Genomic DNA, 22054 nt, shown 5'->3' with positions numbered 1-22054 from the left:
TGGTTCTAATCCAGCTGGGGCTACAGGGAAACCCTGTCTCAAAAAGAAAAAAAAAAGAGAAATCTTTAAATAATACTGTGTTTTTAGGTTTCTCATAACTTTTTTGATTTTTGGGTTTCTTTTGTTTGTTTTCTTTTATTTTTTGAGATAGGGGCCCTAGACTATGTAGCACTGGTTGGCCTGGAACTCGCTATATAGACAAGACTAGCCTAAACCTCACAGAAATCAGCTTGCCTCTGCTTCCTCAGTGCTGGAATTAAAGGCATGCGCCACTATGCCTAATTTCCTAAGTTTAAAAAAAAAAAAACTGATTATTTAAAGCAAAACTAGGGGCTGGAGAGATGGCTCAGGAGTTAAGAGCACTGGCTGCTCTTGCAGACCCAGGTTTGATTCCCAGCACCTACATGGTGGCTAACAATCATCTGTAACTCTAGTTCCAGGGGAATCCAATGGCTTCTTCTGACTCCACAGGCATTGCATGACACACTCATACACATAAAACAAAAATAATAAGTTTTTTTTTTAAAAAAGCAAAACTAACATGGTAAGGGGGTGACCTGTGCAGAAGTCAGGGGATGCTTTATGATGTCTGACACTGCTAAGAATGCTTAACAGTGAGTGTCTGAGGACATACTCGCCATTCCATGGGCACAGCTGCATTGGATTAACATAGAGGAACTCAGGAAAGCACCAGAGGGCCAGAGACAGAGGTGACCATGCATGTGGCCCCAATCTATCAATCAGTACACTAAATACAAATAGACTAAAAGCTCCAATTAGAAGCCAGTAATTGTCAGAAAGGGTCAAAAAGCAAGATAGAACTATGTGCCATCCGCAAGAGATAGCTTTCAAATATACAGAGGTAAAGATAGGCAGAAGGTAGAAGGACAGAAAAGACAGACTGTGCAAAGGACAAACCAAAGAAAGTAGAGGCTTTGGGGCAGACCCACCATGGAAGATGTTTAGGCTGAGGGTTGACATGTTAACAGCGCATGGAAGCAGAATCCAGGCCTGTGGGCCTCACAGTGGCCTTTCCAGAGTACGGGCACCAGGTACCTACTCGCCCATAGTCAGAAGCCACCATATTGACCACTAAGAGATCACACCAAAGAACTGAAGGATGGCCTTGCCTACATAATGAGACTGAGGTCAACCTGGGCTACATGAGACTGTCCCCACCTCCCCGGAAAAAAGAAAGGAAAAGTAAAAAGAAAAAAGGTAACCTGTAGAGCAAGAACTAGATCCACAAGAGACACATCTACATCTTGAAGGACCAAGAAGGATTTAAAAACCTAAAATCCATAAGAGGAATGAGCAACCAAAGGAAATTTGGTCTAAGCCGTAATTAATGGTTGGTGAAAGACTTCCTTTCCAGGAGGTGACTGAAGAAAATTAACTAGGAAGATTATTACTCTCTACTTGCATGTTCCTGAGCTAGCTTTCAAATACATAAAGTAAGAAAGAAGGGACCTGGGGAAAGCAGAAGGAGAAAGGCCACATAAGTCTCCCCTGCACCACAGGGCCTTGACTAAACATACAAGTGTGCCTGATCCAGCGCTGTGTGTGCAGCTGTGCATCTAGAGAGAGGCACTTTCTGTTCAAGCACATGTGGAATACTTATGCAAACTGGACAGGCCCTCTGCATTTCAAAGAACTGAAATCATTCAGACCTTGTTCTCTGACCACAATGTAATTAAGTTAGAATTTGAAAACTAGAAGATAACTGAGGTGCAGGGTGGGGGAATCAAACATTTGGAACATAAAAATACTCTAATCAGCTCAGCTCAGCTCAACAGGCAGAACAAAGAAAAACAGGGTTCACCTAGAAGTGAGGAGGATGAAATGTGGTGGGCAGTGTAGAAGCCAGCTACAGGGTCATCCCACTGGAACACACAGGCACAGGAAGGCTAGGAGCTGACAGGTAGCACGGCCAACTCATGTAGAAGGGACTGGATGTACCCAAAAACAGGAAGAAGGGAGAGAAAGAAATGGTAAGCTAGAGAAACGCTTTTAAGGAACAAGCACTGAAAGGAACACAGCCAACACTGACATACCCATTACCAACAACTATGAATTGGTCATCAGACAAATACATTGAAGATTTTCACACTTACAGTCAAAAGCCTAGAAGAATACAACTCCTGCACTCAAGTCCAGCTCAGAATGCTTGCCTAGCATACAAGAGGCCCTTGGGCTCAGGCCTTGGACCCTCGGGCCTGCAGTAAAACAGCAACAAAGTGGATTCTTCCTGCTCAGACTTGGCCATCCATCAGGGAAGCAGGAGCTACTTCTGGGGCTCCTGGCCCTCTCCACACCAGAACTCTGATAAAAAGGGCAGGTATTGGGGAGTCTACAGCCTAGACGACCAAGCCCAACAGGGGAGAAGACAACACATGGGGTATGGGTTATTTATATATATATCTATATATAGATATATATAGAGAGATTTTTTTGTCTTTTTGAGACAGGGTCTCCCTGTAGCCCCAGCTGTCCTGGAACTCACTATGTAGACCAGGCTGGCCTCGAACTCAGAGATCCGCCTGCCTCTGCCTCCCGAGTGCTGGGATTAAAGGTGTGTGTCACCACACCCGGCTTATATATATATTTTTATTTATTATTTTTATGTGTATGCATGTATTGCCTGCATGTAGGTTAAGTGCACCCGTGTCGTGCAATGCCTGTGGAGGACAGAAGAGGCTGCTGGATCTCTGGAACTGGAGTTACAGACAGTTGTTAGCTGCGATGTAGGTACCGGGATTCGAACCTGGGTCTTCTGTAAGAACAACCAGTGTTCTTAACTGCTGAGCCATCTCTCCAGCCCCAGTGTATGGGTTATTTTCAGGTTATTCTTTTTTTGCGATGGTGGTCTCACTCTGTTGTCCAGACTGGTCTTGAAATTCTAGGCTACAGTGATCTTGCCTCAGCTTTGGGAGTAGCTGGGCCTACAGGCACACATACCGTCTCAGGCTTTCTTTGGTTGTTTTGATTGTAAGGGGAAAACCATTCAGTTTACTAAATTAGCTGATTCAAGAAGAATCAGGACTGAGGAGATGGCTTGCTGTGCAAGTACAGGGACTTGGGTCTGGATCCCCAGCACCTACACAAAAGCCCAGTGTGGTGGTGTGTGCCTGTGATCCCACCACTAGGGTGGTAGATACAGAAGGATCCCTAGGGACTGCTGGTCAATCAGTCTAGGTGAATTGGTGATCTCCAGATTCAATGAGAGACTGTCTCCAAAACTAAAGAGTGGAGAGTGATTGATGAAGATACTTGATGTCAAACTCTGGCCTTCCCAGGCATGCACAAACATGTGCACCTGCACACACACATACAAATAAAATAAAAGTAAGAAAAAAGAAAACTGATGTCAGTAGGAGAGATGCAAAACTCAGCACCCGCTCATGATCTAGTTTGTCCCCGACAGGAATGGAGGGACATTGCCTAAGGAGAGCCTGTCACGACCCAGTGGCAAATGCAGCCTCCTTGCCCAGCTCAGTCCAGGATGCCCTACCCCCAGAGGCAGAGGGGGTGTGCACAGTAGAGGGCAGCCTCATGTTGGCTTTTTCCTGCCTCCTCACCAGCTCTTCACCTGAGAGGGGCCTGGTGCTGAAAACCAGGGCCCTCTGGGTCAGGAGTCAGTCCACACCCATCCCATCTACACCCAGAAACCTGTATAGCATTAAGGGAAAGACAGTCCAGCTGCTGAGAAATGATGAGAGAACCAGGACCAGGGCCCATCCTATGGGCTGTGCTCCTGGAGAAGAGGAGGACTTGCCAGGCCCTGCAGGGATGCAGGGAAAGTGCCAGGGCCCTGTGCTCCTGTGTGCCTCAGATATGGACAGCGGGGTGTACTGTACCCATGGTCCCACAGCAAACCTCATGTTCTGCTGTGGTATGCATGAGAACTCTTGGTGTGCAGAGAGCTGGACCTGCCATCTTCTAGCAAGCTCCCCAGGTAGTTCTGCTGCTGCCATTTAAATGGAAGCCTTTGGCAGAACTGGGCCAGGAGTAGAGGCCATGACCACAGCACAGCCAGGACTGCAGATGGACACAAGGCAGGAATGCTGGCTGAGCCCAACATGGGGAGAGCAGCAGGCTGCTCTGGCCCAGGGCTCTGGAGTGGGGGAGTCTCATTATTACTTAAAGACCGAAAATACTACTAGCTGTAAATCAGTCCCTGCTTCAAGGCTATGGGCCCTACCCTGTGTGGGAGGAAGGAGCAGGGCCTGTGTACCACCTGTATCTGACAAAAGCCCAGGCCCAAACCTGATGGCTCACAGCAGAGACACCTCAGGGAGGCAGGCATGGGCTCCAAGTGTCCCTGAAGCTCCCCAGGCACTGTCCTGAGCAGGCAGCCTACTGGTCATAGCTGCAGCCCCTCCTTGGTTGAGTCCCGGCTTGGGCCCAGGACCCTCCAGGAGGATCTCTGGCCACCAGTGGCTCTTACAGCCCATGACCTCAGGTGCCAAGAATGTGCAGCTCGGCACCATCTGGTTCTGATTACCCATGCTTGGCTGTGGGAGCCTCAGCTGGGGCTCTGTTCCCCGTGTGCCTGGGAGATTGATTTGGGATCCTCAGAGGTTTCAGCAGGACATAAGGAAGGCACGTCTGTGCCCATGTAGCTCTTGGGTCAAGACAGCAGCCATGTTGTAGTACTGTGGCATGAGTGAGGCTGCCATGGACTGGAGGCTGCATCACTCGTTCTCAGGTGTTAAGAATGATCTCAGATGGCTTGCCTTGGCAAATCACCAGGTTCCTCCATCCCAGAGGACTAGACTTTATAGAACCAAGATATCCAGGGTCTCTAGGGCCAGCAGCACTAGACTTGACTCTAGGTGAAGAAGCACTGGGCCTTCACCAGACCCATGAGTCATCCTCACCCTCCCAGCAGCAAGGCAAGCTCAGCAGGGGGCTGGGGCTCCCCACCTCCTTTGATGTGCACTGCTGAGCTGGGCCCTGCCTACCTCACCCCAACCACTTCCAGGCTGCAGTTCCTAGTTCCCCTTCTGCTTTAACTTTTCAATTCATTAATAGAGTAAAAGTTCATCTCTGGACTGGAACATGCTCATAAATTAAGCCTTAAGTTCCAGCAGCTGTTTCCCAAACATGCTGGGAGAGCCCAAGCAGATCTGGGCTGGAAGGGCTCCTTCCCGGGTGCAGAGCACAGGAGGCCTGGGTAAAAGCTGCACAGCTGCTTGGGTGTCAGCCCTCTGCATTCATGTTGATGAGAGTCAGGCCACAGAGGGGACGGACTCTGGACCCCATAGGGTGCTGCTGCTGCCCTTAACCAGGTTCCATAGGCGGAGGGAGTATGTGAAGGAGACCTCTCAAGCCTACCCGAAGGGCTCAGAATCTGAGTGAGGTAGAGGCTCAGGATATATAGACCTAGTGGTCTAAGCACTGTGGCTTTCCCACCTGCTCACATGCAGGCCATGGTTCTGAGGGCTTAGAGGGTCTCCTGCAGATAGAAGTACTAGAAGCCCTTCCCTTCAGAGCAGGGCATCCATGGGCCTCCTGGACACAGATGAAAGGAGAGATGAACGGACAGCCAGGAGGGTTTTACTCTGAATCCACTGTCTGCCCAGCATAGCTGGACCTTCATGGATAGTTAATGCTCAGAGGAGAGGTATGGCTGTGTTCCTGACTTAGTAGCAGGCCCCACTGCCCATCTTCCCTTCACTGGGTACCTCTGGTGGGGAGGCCAGATCATCCATATTGTCTCTGTTCCCTAGTAGGGTACTCCTGGGTCAGCCTCTACACAGCTACAGTCACTGTGCCCAAACCAGCATGTGCCATCTTTGTTGGGTACCTCTCTAGTTCTTCTCCATGTCAGTCTCCCTCTGGTCTAGGCCTTCTCCTTGACCTTCACTGTCCTTACTTGGTCCCTCTCCCAGAATGGACTCAAGATGAGGTCTTCATTTATACCCTGGGCTTCATTTATTCTCAGGGCCCTGGGTGCCACCCACACCAACCCAGCCCTGGCATTCCCTACCCATGCTTCAGGAACTCTCAGGCCTGGTCCTGATGTGCCCAAGCTGAGTGGCATCCCCAACTGCAAGGCCTGAGCTGGACTGTGAGCCCTCTGAAGCCTCCTGTTGGGTAGGGGCAGCCTGGACCACTATGCCCTCAGAGAATGACTAACATAGGTCCCAGCTCAGTCCTTGGTGCTCTGGGCCAATTCTAGTGAGGCTGGGAGCTGGGCTGTGGACACTGGATATACCATAGGACATAGAGCCACCCTGCCAAACCTGTTTCCACAGGACTGTTTCTGAAGTTTCCACTGGTTGGCCAAGTCTGTCTTCCCAGGCTCCTGATAACTGGCTGCTTTCCTCCAGAGTCAGTGTATACCCAGGCTCTCCTCTGAGGGCTTTGTGGTCTGTAGTCTGCCAGGCTTGCACCAAAACAAGTCCTAGACACATCTCATACCCTAATTCAACATAATCCCTCCATCCCAAATGGACAAATGAGCAGGCTGGGCCCTGTCCTGTACTCTGGTGCCATAGGCCCAGGCCTGGACAGGCAATACTGAAACCATACCATCAGGGATGATCCACGAGACAATGGGGGCGGGTGGTATCTCCAGCAGCCCCTGCTTAGCCAGTGCCTCACTGTGTGTCTGGGCAGGCTTTCCTGCTGCCTATGAACAGCCACCTCCCTAGGACCAGTTTGCAGACTGACACTAGGCTGTGGCTCTGCAGGGCTTTCCATCAGTGTTTTTTTCTTTCTTTCTTTGATTAATCAGTTCCTTACTGACCAAATTCCTCTGAGTTTTCACAAAGGGGTTTGGATCTGGCTGGATGCTACGTGCTTTTTTCTAGATGGACAAGACGTGACGGCTGTTAACCTGAGGTCCAGGAGAAACCCAAACCATGTGAATGGTGGCCCACGCCCACGCACCCTTCCTCTTGTACAGCCTCTGAGTGATTAATTAGTTAGGGAACTGCGGCCGCTCCTCTTCATGCCTAAATATTGTTTCGGCCTATCAGACTGTTAGTGCAGAGCAGGATAAATGAGCCCAAGCCTGTGCACTGACCTGCAGGGACTGCAGCCCGTCCAGGCTCCAGACAGCCAGTGCCTTCCCTGCGGAGCCTGAGACGCCCTTGGCCTTCTGAGAATCGAAGTCAAGGCCCATGACAGGTTCCTCGTGGCAGGCGATGCGGCTGCACACCTTCCGCTCCAAGATGTCCCACAGGGCTACTGATCCATCCTCATAGCCAGCCAGAAGGAGGGGGCGGGGACTGGAGTTAGCCTGTAGGAATAGCAGAGTGGTCAGCTCTGGAAGGGCCCTGCCTCCACTGAGTTTTGGGACTTGTAGGGACAGTTATCTCTTCTGCCATGCCCAGAAGGGGGGTGGTCCAGCCAGAGAGCAGTTCCTGTGCTTTCCATGTATATCCTAGCACCTCCCACACACCTCTTATGGGGATGGCAGGGCTGCTCAGTACCTGAGGACCTGAAGGGCATAGTCCAGAACAATCTAATTGAGCTCCCAGGCCTCACACAGTCACGGCTTTCCATCTACACTGGATCTTGTCCAAAGCAGGGGGTGGGGTAGAGATGATATGGCAGCCACTGGCCTCTAACTGGGCCTGCTAGGGACGTATCCTTCTTCTTCTTCCCTAGGTCTGAGGCTTGAAGCCAGTCCTTACTAAAGCTAGTCACCTGTCTAGAACCACCAGGCAGGAAAATGGCAAGCTCCATCTCAGTGAAAAATGGACTTTCTGGGCTTTGTCAATGTAGCTGCGGAAGCCCCCGCCCTTAGAAGCTTGGTGTGAGTGGTGCTCAGGAGGCCCTCGCTATCGTGATGGATGAGGGTGAGGGTCAGAGGGCTCTGCGCCCTGGGCAGACGCTCGTTTATTTAGCCTCTGAAACAACTACAGAAGAAGAGCGCTGCAGGATTCCAAGTCACCCTCAGGGACATGCCATCAGTCCCCACACTGCACAGCAGCCCAAGAGAAACTCCACATGGCTGAGCAAGGAGGCCTGAGCTAGCTGGAGGCTCAGGGCATGCATCTAACAAACAGCACAAGGACCAGGGCTCTCTGGGTCAAGACAGGCTACTCCTGGGGGTGTGGTGTGTTGTGAGCCTGGGGTAGGTGGACATGGTCCACTACAGACCAGCATCTAGAGGGATGGCCATAGCAAGGATAGGAGGATATTGTTACCAGGCTTGTCCACAGGCTCAGTGAATCTGCTAAGAACAGAGCTGGTAAAGAGGTAGCCTCTGCATGTCCCCAGAAATGGCTTATAAACTGTGTCGTAATAATTCAAATTTATACCTACAATATAAAAGGAATGAGGCTCCTGGGAGGAGGCATGAAGCTGCCTGTCTTACTGGGCGATTCATCGCTAGCATCACCTGGAGTCGTTCTCCCTTAAGATCAGAGCCCACTCTGTGTCCTTTGACCACAATCCCAAGAGGCCAGGCTGTTCCGCATCTGAGTGTGCCCAGTGCATGGCATACTGATCCAGTGCCTGGTATGTCAATCCAATGCCTGGCATGCTGGTTCTGCCTGGGCTCTAAAGTGGCTCTGGATGGGCTGCCACACTATTCCTGGATTTTGTCACAGGGATGAGCTCCTTGCTGGTGTTTCTCAGGTCATCTGCTTGGAAGTGGTTTGTGCAGATCCATGCTCTGAGCTGCTAAGCCCCTCCAGATAGGCTACCTGTGCAAGCAGCCATGAGTTGGGCCAGGGCAGGAACAGTGCCACGTGGGAGAACCCCAGAACTCTCTGTACCTCAACCATGAAAGCATACCAGTCCCTGCCACTCTTACTATCAGCCACAGCATGGCCCCAGAAGATAACTCAGGAGAATTGCCTCAGGCCACTTGGATCCACTCCCAAGCAGTACTCTGTGAATACCTACTCCAAACCCCATAGCTCTGGCTATGCTACCTCTCCTCCTGGGCCTGCTTTCCTTTTTTTTTTTTCCAGACAGGGAAACCATCAGCTAAACCAGCATGCATGAAGCCTATGACTCCTGAGTTCTGAGCAACATGGGTCATTCAGAAGCTAACATGAAGACCTCTCTGTTACGGTACCATAGGGTGGCCAGAACAGGAGTTAGACTAACCTAGAAGATTCATCTGGGTTTTCAACCCTGGCCTGTCACACCATAGCCCAGCACCAGACCGCTTCTCTCTGTTGCATCTACCCTGGTCCCTGTAGCCTTCCAGCCACAGGCACCACAGCCTGGACGGTACTCTTGAGGCCAGGAGGCCTCTGGTGGTCATACCCTTGATGCTGCAGGGCTGAGGATCTGAAGTCACCCTGCCTTGCTCTCTTTAGCAGTTCCCCTGCCCTCACCAGAGCCTTCAAGGATTGACTCTGCAGCCTCTCCTACCCTTTGAAGTATAGCCTAAGGGATGACAGCAGGCCAGGGGCCTATAAGAGCCCTAATTCTATGCACTACAACTCCACTGGAGAGGCCCTGAGACTCAGACAGGGAGCCTACTCTGAGGGTGGGTATTGAGGATGCTGGCTCAGGCCTGATTTACAGCCTGACCTGACCTGCAATAACTACTATAACAATGTAGTCAGCTACTTTGAGGAGCAAACTAAAGATGAACCTGAGTCTCAGGAAAAAATCAGGTCAGAACACCTTGCCACACCAAGATTAGTGAGTTCATATCTGAAGCTTTCCAGCTTGAGGAGAAAAAAAGGAGCATTCCTACATCTAGAGGCTTTTTGCAGCTAAGAGAGTCATGTTGGATCCATATCTCCAACAAAACTGTGATTTGTCCTTCTGTCAACTATATTAATTACCTTAACAAGTTTGTACATCCCTTTCTACACATTTTTCTGATGGAATTTTTACATGATTGTGCAATGACCCACACTTCCCAGGGAGCAGAACAGGAGTGGGTACAACCACAAGGTGCCTGTGCCAGGACCTGCGTGCATCATGGTCATTTCCTGTGATACTTTGGCGGGGGTAGGGTTAGGAGGTAGGATGAGGGAGGGTGCCTTTATCTTCCCAGGAAGTGCCTGGAAACTCTTGGCAAGTCCCATATGGACACACTTAGGCCAAAAACTAGGCTGTGTCTCTGAGTCAAGCTGCAAACCTCCCATCTCCAGAAGCTTCATCTCAGACGCCCTGCCTTGTCTCCCTCAGGCTTTTCTGCAGTAAGCTGCACAGCAGAGACAGCACCCTAGGATCAGCTTATTGAAGACCCCCAAATCCAATTTCACCCTCTCAGTCAAGGAATTCAGGGAAAGTCAATCACAGGGTGGGCCACACATCCTTCTGCCATGTAGACAGACAGAATCCTGGGGCAGGTACAGGGGTGCCCTTCCCATGTTTTTTGTGGGGCACACAGGCACTTTCAAAGTAGACAAGTCCATCTCATACAGCTCTTAGAAGAGTTCAAAGAGGCAGCAAGTCACAAGGCAGGAATCCCCTATAAGAACTAGGGGTCAAGAATGCCTTCCACATGGACACTACCCTGTCACCTGCCCACTGCTGTATATACTCGAGATGATGCTGGGCTGAGGCTTCTGGGATTCTTTGCAGATGAACACAGTAGATACAAGTAGCCTAGGAAGGGAAAGATGCTGAGCCTCTGCTGACCTGGAGGTGTAGCCAGAGAAGGGCCTCACCTTGAGAAGAGTTGGGCCTCTGTGGGGGTAATCCCCCCAAACCTCAGGCTTTGATGCCTACCTGGGTCCTAGTTTCTGTAGGAACCCTAAGGAGATACCTCCAGACCCTTCAACAGAAACAACAGTCAAGAAAAAAGGAAATGGCTGCAGGTAAGACCTTTCTGGAATGGTGGTAGGGAAAGTCATCGTGTTAAACCCACTCCTGCTGTGGGTGCTCCGGGGACCTCTGAGAGGTAAAGAAGTGCCAAAATGAATGCTCAGCACAGTGAGGTCCATCCATGAAGGCTGGCTGATGTTTGTCAGCACTTCCCTCAGCCTCAGCAGGGCCCAGGACTGGGGTGCTGAGGGGAGGGTGTGCATTCTCCTGGGAGCAGGCCCCACAGCTGACCTCTACCCTCCTCACAGCCACCATTCTCAAGGCACCTGTAGGGTGAGCCTGCCAGGGCCTGTGGAGGATGGGTACCGACACCTGGTTTCTTGGCCAAGTAATAATGGAACTCCTTCTAAGCTGTAGCAACAGCCCAGGGGAAGCAGAGGTCTAGGCGGCTGTGGACTGCAGAGGACAGCAGGCATAGGTTCTCTGAGGGTAGTGCCCACTGGTCTGACAACAAATCCAACCCTGAATGGGGCATGACTCAGGGCTGGCGGGTGTGGCTGGCGCACGCTGCCTTACCTGCCACAGCCCCAGGCACATGGGCATGCCTGGCTTGGCATCTGCCTCCGGCTTCAGGGTGCACACTGACGTCTTGGATGGCATCTCCAGAATCTGAACCTGACAGTGAGAAAACAAGCTGATTTGGGCTGATGCCAAGTCGAGTCTCTGCTATACAAACAAGAGACGTTTAAGGCGATTAGCCAAGGCTGCTACAAGTTTCTGTCTGCTCCCCTCCCCGCAGGAACCTGAGCACAGAGCCTCCTAATTAGTTTGCACAGGCTAGAGGGCTTGGATGCTGCTGTAGTCCTTGCGAAACAAATACTCCCATCATTCCTGAGTGACCAGTCTCTCACTAGCAAGGAGCTACCTCAGGCCTTTCTCCATTTTGCCATCTAGGCAAAGCAGGCCTGTCTCGCTGGGTCCTGTATAATCCAGTCACTCTCCCTCCTCTGCTTGTCTCTTGTAGTCCTAGGTAGGATTTACACAGAACCCTCTTTGAACAATCTCAGACACGTGAAATGATGCAAAGCCTTGTGTAGAAGGCCTGGGACCCACCACCCACTTAGGAAATGAATTGTCCAGAGTCAAGGCCAGCTCCACTGAATCTTGGCTTCCCAGTACTCAGGTGCCTGCCTGCCTTGCCTATCCAGATATCAGGCCCTTCTGTGCCTGAACTTGGAGATGGGCCTTGTGGCCCACATGGACAAGTCTGCCATGTTGGCTTGTCAATCTGAGTGGGCTACCTGTCTGCTGAATAGCACTATCCTTAGGAAATGGCCAAGCCACAAAGAGAAGACTGGATTGGGTCCCCAGATGTCCTATATCTACTAAGGTGCTAGATGCCCTCATGCATTTGGGAAGATTAGACATCGCTCTTGTGTGTGAAATGGAGCAGAATGTCCCCACAAGACATGCAAGCAAGATGCTCCTCTATCTTCTGTCTACCCAGAAGACACTGGGAACTGAAGGGGTCTGGAGTCCTGACCTTCTCTTGGTATCAGCAAGAGCAGCTCTCTGTGACAACATGGCAAGAGCACTGATATACAACCACTTGACAGAAAACCAACATGCCTAGCATGCCCTGGTCTGTATACAGGCATTTTTAGAGGCTGGGGGTATCAATTAGCCAACATACACCAAGAATGTGGGTCACGCTGGAGAAAATGTCTAACAAGGCAGAGCTTGGACAGGTAACAGCTGTGTTGCCCTTACCAATCTATGCCAAGAGGCATGATTGGTACATACTACCTACTCTGCCACAGTCACAGTGATGATTCTACATCAACCACCTGAGTCCTGTGGGGCTGGGCCCAAGGCAGCTTCCAGGAGGTGCAAAGAGCCAGGCACACACCCTGGTCCTTCAGTCAAAGTCTTGCTGATATGCCCACTTCTGATAGATGATGGAGCAAGAGTACTGTCTGGTAGGGCACACTCGCTGGGGCACCCACAGTGATTGTGCCTCTAAATGGCCAGGTTGGACACCAGGAATGGCTCACAGCTCTCTGTCCCATCTGTTGCAGAAGGTAAGACTTAGAGCTCCTGCCTTTACATGCATGCACACATGCATACAACATGTACACAAACATACATGTGTACTCACATATGCATGTACATCTACAGAGGGACTTCCAGAAATTGAGGGCCTTGGTGTACTGCCAGCCTGATGGAAGAATCAGCAGAGACACCAATACAGTGACATAATGATATGAACCAAAGCAACAGGAGAGGGTACAAAATTAGGAAGGAGCCACGGCACAGGAAGATGCAGATGGTTTCTGAAGGCTGAATGAGAGTGGGAAAGGCTGCAAACTTGGGGACAGGAGAACAAAGCCTGAATTCTAAAGCTAGCCAAGAGCAAGTCTGGAGGTAAGAAGAGGTGCGGAGGAGCCCCTGGACACTCAGGTCTCCTATGAAGCAAACTGCTCCAGAAGCTCTGGCAGAAAGAAAAAGAACAGGAAAAAAGGTATCTCAAAACCGTGACTCAGCAGCACTGAGCCCAGAGAAATTCAGATAGCCAGGAGATGGTGTCAGGCAGCAGCACCAGGACCCTCTTCTTTCTGTAAGAGCGAACTAACCTATTCCAGGCCTTCTTCCTAAAGGATCAACCATCACAACTGTGTACTGAGCTCTGAGTACAAGACATGGCCAGTAGTGAGCAGTCAGCAGACCAGGACTGAGCTCCAACCCAAACACAGAGGGCAGGAAAGCTGCACTCCACACACGCACATTCCTGGTGGGAGGGGGCATATTATGTAGCAGCATGAGAAGGCATAAATCAGACACAATCTGCACAGTCCACAGGCAAAAACACGGACTGTCCCCACCTGAGAGCTCAGGAAAACCCCATTGTGGCAGTAGAGAGAGGCTGGGTGGAAGGAGCCTTGAAAGGGCTCTTCAGGTCTGTCTAGTAGCCCATGGAGAGCACAGTGACCATCCTACACCGGCAAAGCAGGAGCCCAGGTCAGGGCTGGGGGCCACTTCACCCAGCCTGGTTCCCCAGGCATCTGGGGACTGGAGGAGGAACTCCTGGCCTCCCTGTGCTCAGAGCCTCCTACAGACACTAGAGCCTTCCATCTGACACTCAAATGAAACTTTTGTTTCCAGAGGGAAAAATGCTAGGTTTGGGCAAGTGTGGCCACCCAGACAGGCGAGAGGGGCGGGAGCATGCTCCCAGGCATTGTCTGGGCCCAGGCCAGCAGTGTTCTTCCAGGGCCCAATTTAGGCAGATTCCAGGTTGACTGGAAAACAACCATTTGTCCAGGAAGTACAAAGTCATCAGGATGGCTTCTAAAAATGCAATGCCAGGCTGACAAGATGGCTCAGTGGGTAAAGGCACTTGACACCAAGGCTGATAACCTGAGTTCAATCCCCAAGCCCTACACAGTGAAGAGAGAGAACTGATTCATACAAGTTGTACACATACACACACACAAACACACACACAATAAATAAATACATAAATACATAAATAAATGCAATAAAATTGTTTTTGAAAATATAATGCCACCTGCATTGAGGGCCAGGGCCAGGAAACTGGTTAAAACTGCACAGGTAGCCAGGCATAGTGGCATATGCCTTTAATCCCAGTACTCGGAAGGCAGAAGTAGGCAGATCTCTGTGAGTTCCAGGCCAGCTAGGGTTACAGGGAGACCCTGTCTCAAAACAAACAAACAAACAAACAAAAAACCCCAACAAACCCTACAACCCCACCCCCCACCCCCAAAAAAGAACTGCACAGGGACCTGTGCTCTCCAGGGAGGGAGACCATGCACTGATCAGTGACCTGGGGTGGCTGATGGAGGGCAGCCAGCAGCACAACCCTCAGGGCTGAGCTCCCTCAATGTTAAGGATGGCATCTTGTGTGTCTGTGGCTTGAGATGTGCCGGCACCGCCTGCCCTGCTGTACAGGAGGAAGCAGCTCCCCCATCTCTCACATTAATAAAACTTTTAACAGGTTTTTGGCAAACTGGCAAGAAAAGTATGTGTAGCTCCTAATTGGTGATTTAAATGCAATCATGAACAAATAAATGCCTGTTACTATCTCATTATTTATGAACTAGATCTTCTTGGAGACAAAATGACTTTTCTTGGGTGGGGGCCAAGCCTAGCCCAGTGCACAGGCCTGATCTGCCAGCACCAGAAGGAGCTGCTTCCTAGTGCTGCCGGCTGTGGAGGACTATGAGCCTATAGAGGACAGGGCCGTGGGTGAGAGCCCTCTCCCCTTGCTCTTCTACCTTCAGACCTGGGAGCAACTATCAGGTATACTTTCTGCCACTTGCCACCCTAGTCCATCTCTACCTCCCTGCAGCAAGGAGCTCTACCCTCCTGCTCTGTGTTCTCTGCCCTAGCTTCTTCCCCACCCCCCTCCCACGTCCTTTCCTTGGTGGACTCTACTTCCTCTGTCCTTGAGGCATGGTTACCAGTCACCAAACCCTCTAGTCACACCTCTGGTCACTTGTCACCACTTCACAGTAACCTCCCTGCTCCCCTGGAACCCTCTTCTGGGTACAGTGCTACTTACCTGTCTCCCTGGAACTGTGATGGCCACCCTGATATCCTGCCCCTCTAAGCTCATCAGGGCCTAGTTCTCTCACCTACCACTCCCCACAGGCAGCCAAGTATTCTTTAGGCTCCACTCTTAGTCTCCTGAGGGCCTAAGCAGTTTTCTCTGACACTATACTAGTGGCCTTAGGCCTGGACACTTATAGCCCTGAGTAGCCCTCCTCTAAGAAAAGTACTGTGTTGGGTACCAAGGCCCCGCCTGAGCCTTTCCTGATTCTCGCCACTGCTCTAGACAGACAGGACCTCACAAATGACCAGCTGAGGCAGATTGGCTGTGCACAGGCCTCTGGAGCTGCAGTGAAATGCATAAGCCATAGACCTATGTCCAGCAACAAGAGGCCTGTGGCAGGACTGGGTTCTCCTTACTAGGAGGGAGACAAGTGTGCCAAACCCAGTGCCAGTAATGTGTGAAGAAGGGAGTTTGAGAGGGCTGATCCTTACCTCATCACTGCCCTTCCCTGGCACAGCAAGCATCCAGCGTGGCTGTCCCCCTGCCAGGATAGAGCCTCTGCAGAAGCCCACATTCTCCAGCTGAACAGAGTCCATGATGGTGTTCCTGCCCTCTGCTATGTCCCACAGGCACAGTTGTAGGTCCCGGCCCTGGCTGATGGAGCAAGTGGAGGGGTCTGTGAGGCCTTGTGAACATACGTGCTCCCACCTGGATTGGCATCTGGTCCATAACACCTCAAGGCCAAAGATGGCCACCTTCCTGGAGGATAGCCAGGTGAGCTTGAGCTTTGTATCATCCAGGTTGGAGGTCTCACTGAGGATGGTTTCTTCCTCAATGTTCAGAGCTGAGCTGGCATCCAAGGCACTGAGGCCAGGGCATATAGTAGACTGAGGACATGGACACTGAGGCACGTGCCTATGACCTGCCTTCCTCAGGCCTCCTGTTGCTCTTGTGCCACTAAAGCACACTCAGTACTCCTTCCTTCTCTCTGTGAGCTGTCTTTATGACCCAGAAGTCCCACTCAAGTTTCTTTCAGAGTATTTGAGGCCTACATTCACTCAAAATGCCACACAAGAATGTTGACAACAGTCCTCTGTGTCATCGGCCAAGCTGGAAACAACCCAGCTGCCCTTCAACAGAAGAACAGCCAAGCACGCTATGCCACACGGCACCAGTCAGCAAGGGAAGGTACCGACTGCTGACACATGCAACAGCCTGAAGGAAGCTTAGCCATGATTTGCTAAGTGAAAGCCAGATCCGAAGGTTCTACAGTGTATGACTCCACTCCTGTGACATTCTAGAAAAGGCATGAACACGGAGATGGAGAGCCATGAGAGAACTGACCACAGGAGCTAGTTCTGGGCTCTGTGGGATGATAGGCTGCTTCATGTGGCCCTGAGGAAATTGGCATATGATTGTGCTGCACCAAACCCACAGATCCATAGACACAGAGTGACTGTCACTGTGAACACTGAAAACAGTTCCCAGCCAGCTGAGCAGGAGCCAAGTGCCTGGGAGGGACTGCATTATGAGTATGTGGATGACAAGCTACACTGGGGCAGTGGTGGGAAGTACAGAGAGAAGCTGACCTGAGACACATGGAGAAGTGCTGACTGTAAGATGTGTAAAGATACACATCTGCAGAAACTGGCTCAGGAGGTGTCGAGATTCTCACAGGCAGTGGTTCTGCTGCCTCTGAGCATGTCTACCAGTGGAGCAAACACAGGAGCCAATAGGATATGGGGAGTCTTCTTCCTTCCCAAAGAGCTGTGTCAAAGAAGCCAGAGAGCAGACAGGGATGTGGGTTGTGTCATAACCCAGAGGTCAGTGTAAACACTTATGTGGCCATACATGTGCAGATAGGACACAGGGTTGAATATAGATAAGTGTGGCAGTACAGGCAGTATGGGCCCAGATGTTTCTCTTCAACCCCCCTGGATGGCACCCAGAAGCCATGAGCCACCTGGTTTGTGGCTGAGCACAACAGCCAGGTTGCACATTTCTGAAGAAATGTTGATTCTAGGGCTGGAGTAAAAGGGAAAACCAAGATGGGGTTTGAGTATCTTGCAGTGTTGGAAAGTAAGAAGCACTTAACAAAAAAAAAAAAAAAAAAAAAAAAAAAAAAAAAAAAAAAAAAAAGAAAAGAAAAGAAAAGAAATATAAGGTCTTTCAGCCATGAAGCTAGGACAGTCTTAGAAATGCATATTGGTAGTGTTAGAGGAAATCTCTGAGCCCTTATAAGTGAATGGGGAAGCAGGACACCTCTTCCTCACAGGTTCCTCAGGTCCCATTAAAGCAAGATTCCACCAATAGGAGAGAAAGGAGGAAAAAGGGAAAGAGTCCCATGGGAACACAACTGCTGCAGGCAGAAGTCACTGCTAGAGGCTAACAGCAGTGGGAGAAGCCAGGCATGATTAGCCCAGGATTGGCGTGTCCCCCGAACTTCCTAGGGTCTGTGTTGGTTTTAATAGGCACACATGTTCTTGAACCCCCTCCCTTCTATTAAGTAGAGCTTAGCTCTCCTCCTGAGTATGGGTCTGACCTTATGACCTGCATCTGAGGAATCTAGGAAATAGTATGGGCTAAGGATCTCCTTTCAAAATGTGTATGATTACAAGTATTCAGATATTTTCAGAATTTGGAATAGTTCCATAAACTTTGCCAGTTTAACCTCCCTAATTTGGAAATAGGAAATGTGAAATGCTCCAAAATCCAAAACTTTATTAGAGCTGACATGACACTCAAAAACTTTCAGATTAGAATGTCAATAGTAGACCCCAGTGGGCACCTCTCACCTGAGTGACGCAGGCCCTTACCTGCAAGGAATCATGGGGACTCATGTACTTCCAATACCACAAGGTTAAAGGGGCAGTCACCACACTGGGCTTCATCCCCAAACCCAGGGCCCCAGTTTTGCCCTGAACCTGGGGGTACTTTACCGGGCACCTGAGAAATACTGAGGTCATGAGACATGGTGACTAGAGAACAGATCCTAGAGCAGAGGGGATGCTGAAGCCCACACTCTGCAGATAGCACTTCTTTTCCTGTTTGTGACCTTGGATGCTAATGCCAATAGGGCTGAATCTGGGCATGGGAGGCAGAGAATGAAATGGATGATGGGACAGCAAACCTTTGCTGTGTAAAAACAGAGCCCACACTGTACACCAGTAGCAGGTTCCAGAGGAACTATGGGATCTAAAAGAAGCAATGGTGAGCTCTGGACCTAGACAAGGGTGTCCACATCTCAGCACAAGACCCAGAGCCTGACCACATGGGGAAGGCCTAGCCAATGTGAGTCAATTACCACAATTACCTTCTGTAGGAGAGATAATCTGTAATAGAAGAATACTGATACTGTCTATAATATAAAACTCTCTATATCAGCAAGAAAAAAGCAAGCCAACAGAGAAACAGAGATTAGTGATGATTAAGAAAGCCCACTTTGTAGCCCAAACAGCCTCAAACTCATGGCAATCCTCCTGCTCATCTTCCTGTACACTGGGACCACAGGTGTGTATTACTTCACTGGTAGTCTGGTTTGTGTTTTTGTTTTTAAGCTAGGAAAAAAACATAAAACTCTACTTTTTCGGGGCTGGAGAGATGGCTCAGTTGTTAAGAGCACTGGCTGCTCTTGCAGAGGACCCAGGTTCAATTCCCAGTACCCACCTGGCAGTTAACATCTGTCTGTAACTCCAGTTCCAAGGAAATCTGAAGCCTTCTTGACCTCCACAGGAATTGCATGACATGGGTACACTTATATGCATTCAAGCAATATACTCATACACATAAAATAAAAATAAAATATTTTTTTTAAAAAAAACTATACTTTTTCCTCAGGAAGTAGAGGCAGGCGGATCTCTGTGAGTTCAAGGCCAGCCTGGTCTACATAGTGAGTTCCAGGACAGCTGGGGCTACAGGGAGACCCTGTCTCAAAAACACCAAAAAAAAAAACCAAACCAAACCAAAACAAAAAAGCCTATACTTTTTCAAGACACACATCAAGAAGCACAAGTCTTAGTTTGCCCCCTGGCTCCAGGGTAGGTAGGGCTATATTGCTGTCCTTCTTGACCAGGCATTGGTTACTCAGGTGCTTCAAGAGTCTACATAATCACTTCTCCACTCTCCTGTAAATATGTTGTTCAACAATGACAAAGGTAAAGAAATTCTAGCTGGTGAAACTACTGTGGCCCAGGTGCAAGTAGGGCTGGGGGTCCTCCAGCCCCACTAGATAATAAAGCACATAGCCCTTTCTAGGGCCTCTTGGCGAAAGCTGGTCCCAAACACAGCTGAGCCCAGGCAGCTTTGGTGGGCTGTAGTCTCTAGTGCAGCACAAACGCACCTGGGCATTCCACACCTGCAGCCCCTACTGTAGCCCTGACCCTCAGTGGGAACTGCAGGAGGGGCTGCTGCTGCACTATCCTGGTTGGGAGATGATAGTGTGATTACATAAGCGCCCACCCCAGGCTGCCCTCTACACCTCCTGCCCTCTACACCTTGGCTTGGTCCTAGGCCTATGATCAAAGCCATACAAGAGTCTGGGTCTGGTGGGGAGGGGCTCCTGAGGGCTGAACTCTCAGTGGAAGAGTAAGCAACCCTGGTTGCAAATGCCATTCATTGGACCATCAAGAGAAGACCCAAAGCACACAGGCTCTGTTCCAAGGACAGGGTGAGGGCAGTCTGGCTGGGAAGGAAGAAAGGCCAGGGAGATTCTGAAAGACACAGAGCCAGGGCCTCTCCCTTCCTCAGTCACCTGCCATTCATCTTTGAGGTAGTGGGGCCATGTTAATTGACATGAAATGGCTCTATAAGCTGTCAGAGGTTGGATGAGCCTTGTCCTCCAGGTACTGGACCTCACAAGGTTCATGTGTCCCAAGCACCAAATCTGGAGTGGGAGGAGAGGCCTATTCTAGAGTTCTGGGCTACAGAGGTACAACCTACCAATGCCCTATACATGAAGGGTGCCAAGTCCCAGGAGGTGGCAGCAGCCCATGCTGGCAGGGGCTGCATAGGAGGCAGCCTAGTAGGTTCCTGCACTGGTGGCAGCAGTCTCCATTGGGACAGATGGCCTGTGACCAGGGACAGTAGCCTGCTCTGGCAGCCAGGTAGTTCTGGAGGGCTCATAGACAACTGCCAGCACACCTCCTTGTCCCTACCATGTCTTTCCTTTCCCCATGGGAAGGAGGGAAGTCTTCGCTCATCTGTCCCTTCCTGGTCTACTTGGTGTCCCTGGCACCATCACCCCCAGAAAGTGACAGCCTCAGTCAACTACCAGAGCCGTCCTGGCCTCAGGACCTATGTGGGCTGCCCAGCTCAAGGTTCAACATGACAGAAGCTGGACTTTGTAGCCTCAGCAGATGTAGGTCCTCCACTGAGTGAGAAGCCCCATCTCTGCTGACACCACAGGCAAGCTGGGTAAGCATCAGGCTCTTGTCATCAGTTACAAGGAGGAGGACCAGCAGCCAGCACACCCTACACAGGCTGCCTCAGGACAGTTCAACAGTACCAGGAACCATCGTAGAGCCCCAGACCAGGGCAGTGAACACCTCCACAGGGACCAGCCATCCCAGGGTGCCCTTCCAGCTAGAGCAGCCTAGATAAGCAATGTCCAGGTGATTGGAATAGAAATAGAAAAAAGACACATATATGCACCTACTCACCGACTCACACATGCCCTCTCATACACACCCACATACTCACCCACACATCTCTCTCTCTCTCTCTCTCTCTCTCTCTCTCTCTCTCTCTCTCTCTCTCTCTCTCTCTCACACACACACACACACACACACACACACACACACACACACACACAGAGCTACTCAAAGCCTTGGAGGAAGGAGAGTGGCTGTCAAGAGACACTGCCAGGCCATGGAAACCCACTTATCACTACACCTACCTGAGAAGCAAGTTGGCACTTATATAAACAGTTACAACCCAGGGAAGGGTCACATGACCAGGGCTCCATCTCTGAGAGCCTCAGCTTTCAATCTATGGTCTGCTGTGCCCACCTGATTCCATGCTGAGTTCTTGATCTCCGAGCCCTGTTTCATTTACTCCTGTCTCCTTAGCACACCTCTGTCCATCTGTAAGCCACAGCCCAATTCCTCCCATTACTCCCCTGCTGGGCTGGCAGGAACCACTTCAGATGTCACACCAGTCCTAAGGTAGCACCTACCAAGGCCTGCCTCAGAGAACTTGAAGGGTCCCAGGGAAAATGGTGATTCCATCTGGCTGAGGTCAGAGCTGCCTGCCTCCCCAAAGACAGAACTGGCCCTGCACCCTACATGAACTGTGGTCAAGCTGGTCAGATACCCCCAGCCCCTTCAGGTCACTACCATTCTGCCCCGGAAGCCAGGAAGAACCAGAAGGGCCTATCAAAGAGCAAACCTCCCCTCTGCTGCTAGGACCCACCTGAGGAGCTGGTGCCCCTGGGGCAGTGTCTGAAGCCAGGTCACACTCTGGCCCCCATGGCCATTTAGGGTGGCAACTGCTCTCCGAGTCTGTAGGCTCCAGATGTGCACCAGGCCACTCTGAGACCTGTTGGAAAGGAGTTGGGCACAGGTAGGGATAGGGGCTACTGTCAGAGGACATCATGAGCTCATTTCCAGGTTGACCCCACACAGAGCTGATGAATGCAGGTGCTTTGGCTGGAGAAGACTTTTTAAAAAATATCTTTTATTTTAATATTTTTTATACCTTCAGTCGAGTTGTTGGCTAGGATAGATAAAGGCTCTTCCAGACAGTAACCCAACATACTACTGGAAAAATGAACAGCAGACCCCAATTCTATCC

The 22054-nt window shown here is 50.6% G+C and overlaps 1 protein-coding gene across 5 annotated transcripts in view; it reads right to left on the bottom strand.

The window, feature by feature from the left end:
- Positions 1-22054, bottom strand: part of Gnb1l (G protein subunit beta 1 like) — a 70754-nt gene that overhangs the window by 3921 nt on the left and 44779 nt on the right. For 4 of the 5 annotated variants that reach the window (XM_029568279.1, XM_029568280.1, XM_029568278.1 and 1 more), the window contains 4 exons: positions 21674-21799; positions 15757-15919; positions 11272-11370; positions 7034-7249 (listed from right to left, as the gene is read on the bottom strand). In XM_029568279.1, coding sequence (XP_029424139.1) covers positions 7034-7249; positions 11272-11370; positions 15757-15919; positions 21674-21799 — 604 coding nt within the window. The remainder of the gene's footprint in view (positions 1-7033; positions 7250-11271; positions 11371-15756; positions 15920-21673; positions 21800-22054) is intronic. The other variant, XM_029568282.1, reaches the window with a different exon arrangement.

This window comes from Nannospalax galili, unplaced genomic scaffold, assembly GCF_000622305.1.
Source record: "Nannospalax galili isolate Female #2095 unplaced genomic scaffold, S.galili_v1.0 scaffold820, whole genome shotgun sequence".
Taxonomy (NCBI): Eukaryota; Metazoa; Chordata; class Mammalia; order Rodentia; family Spalacidae; genus Nannospalax; species Nannospalax galili.
Note: the sequence above shows the minus strand (reverse complement) of the source record. Positions and strands in the feature narration are given on the sequence as shown.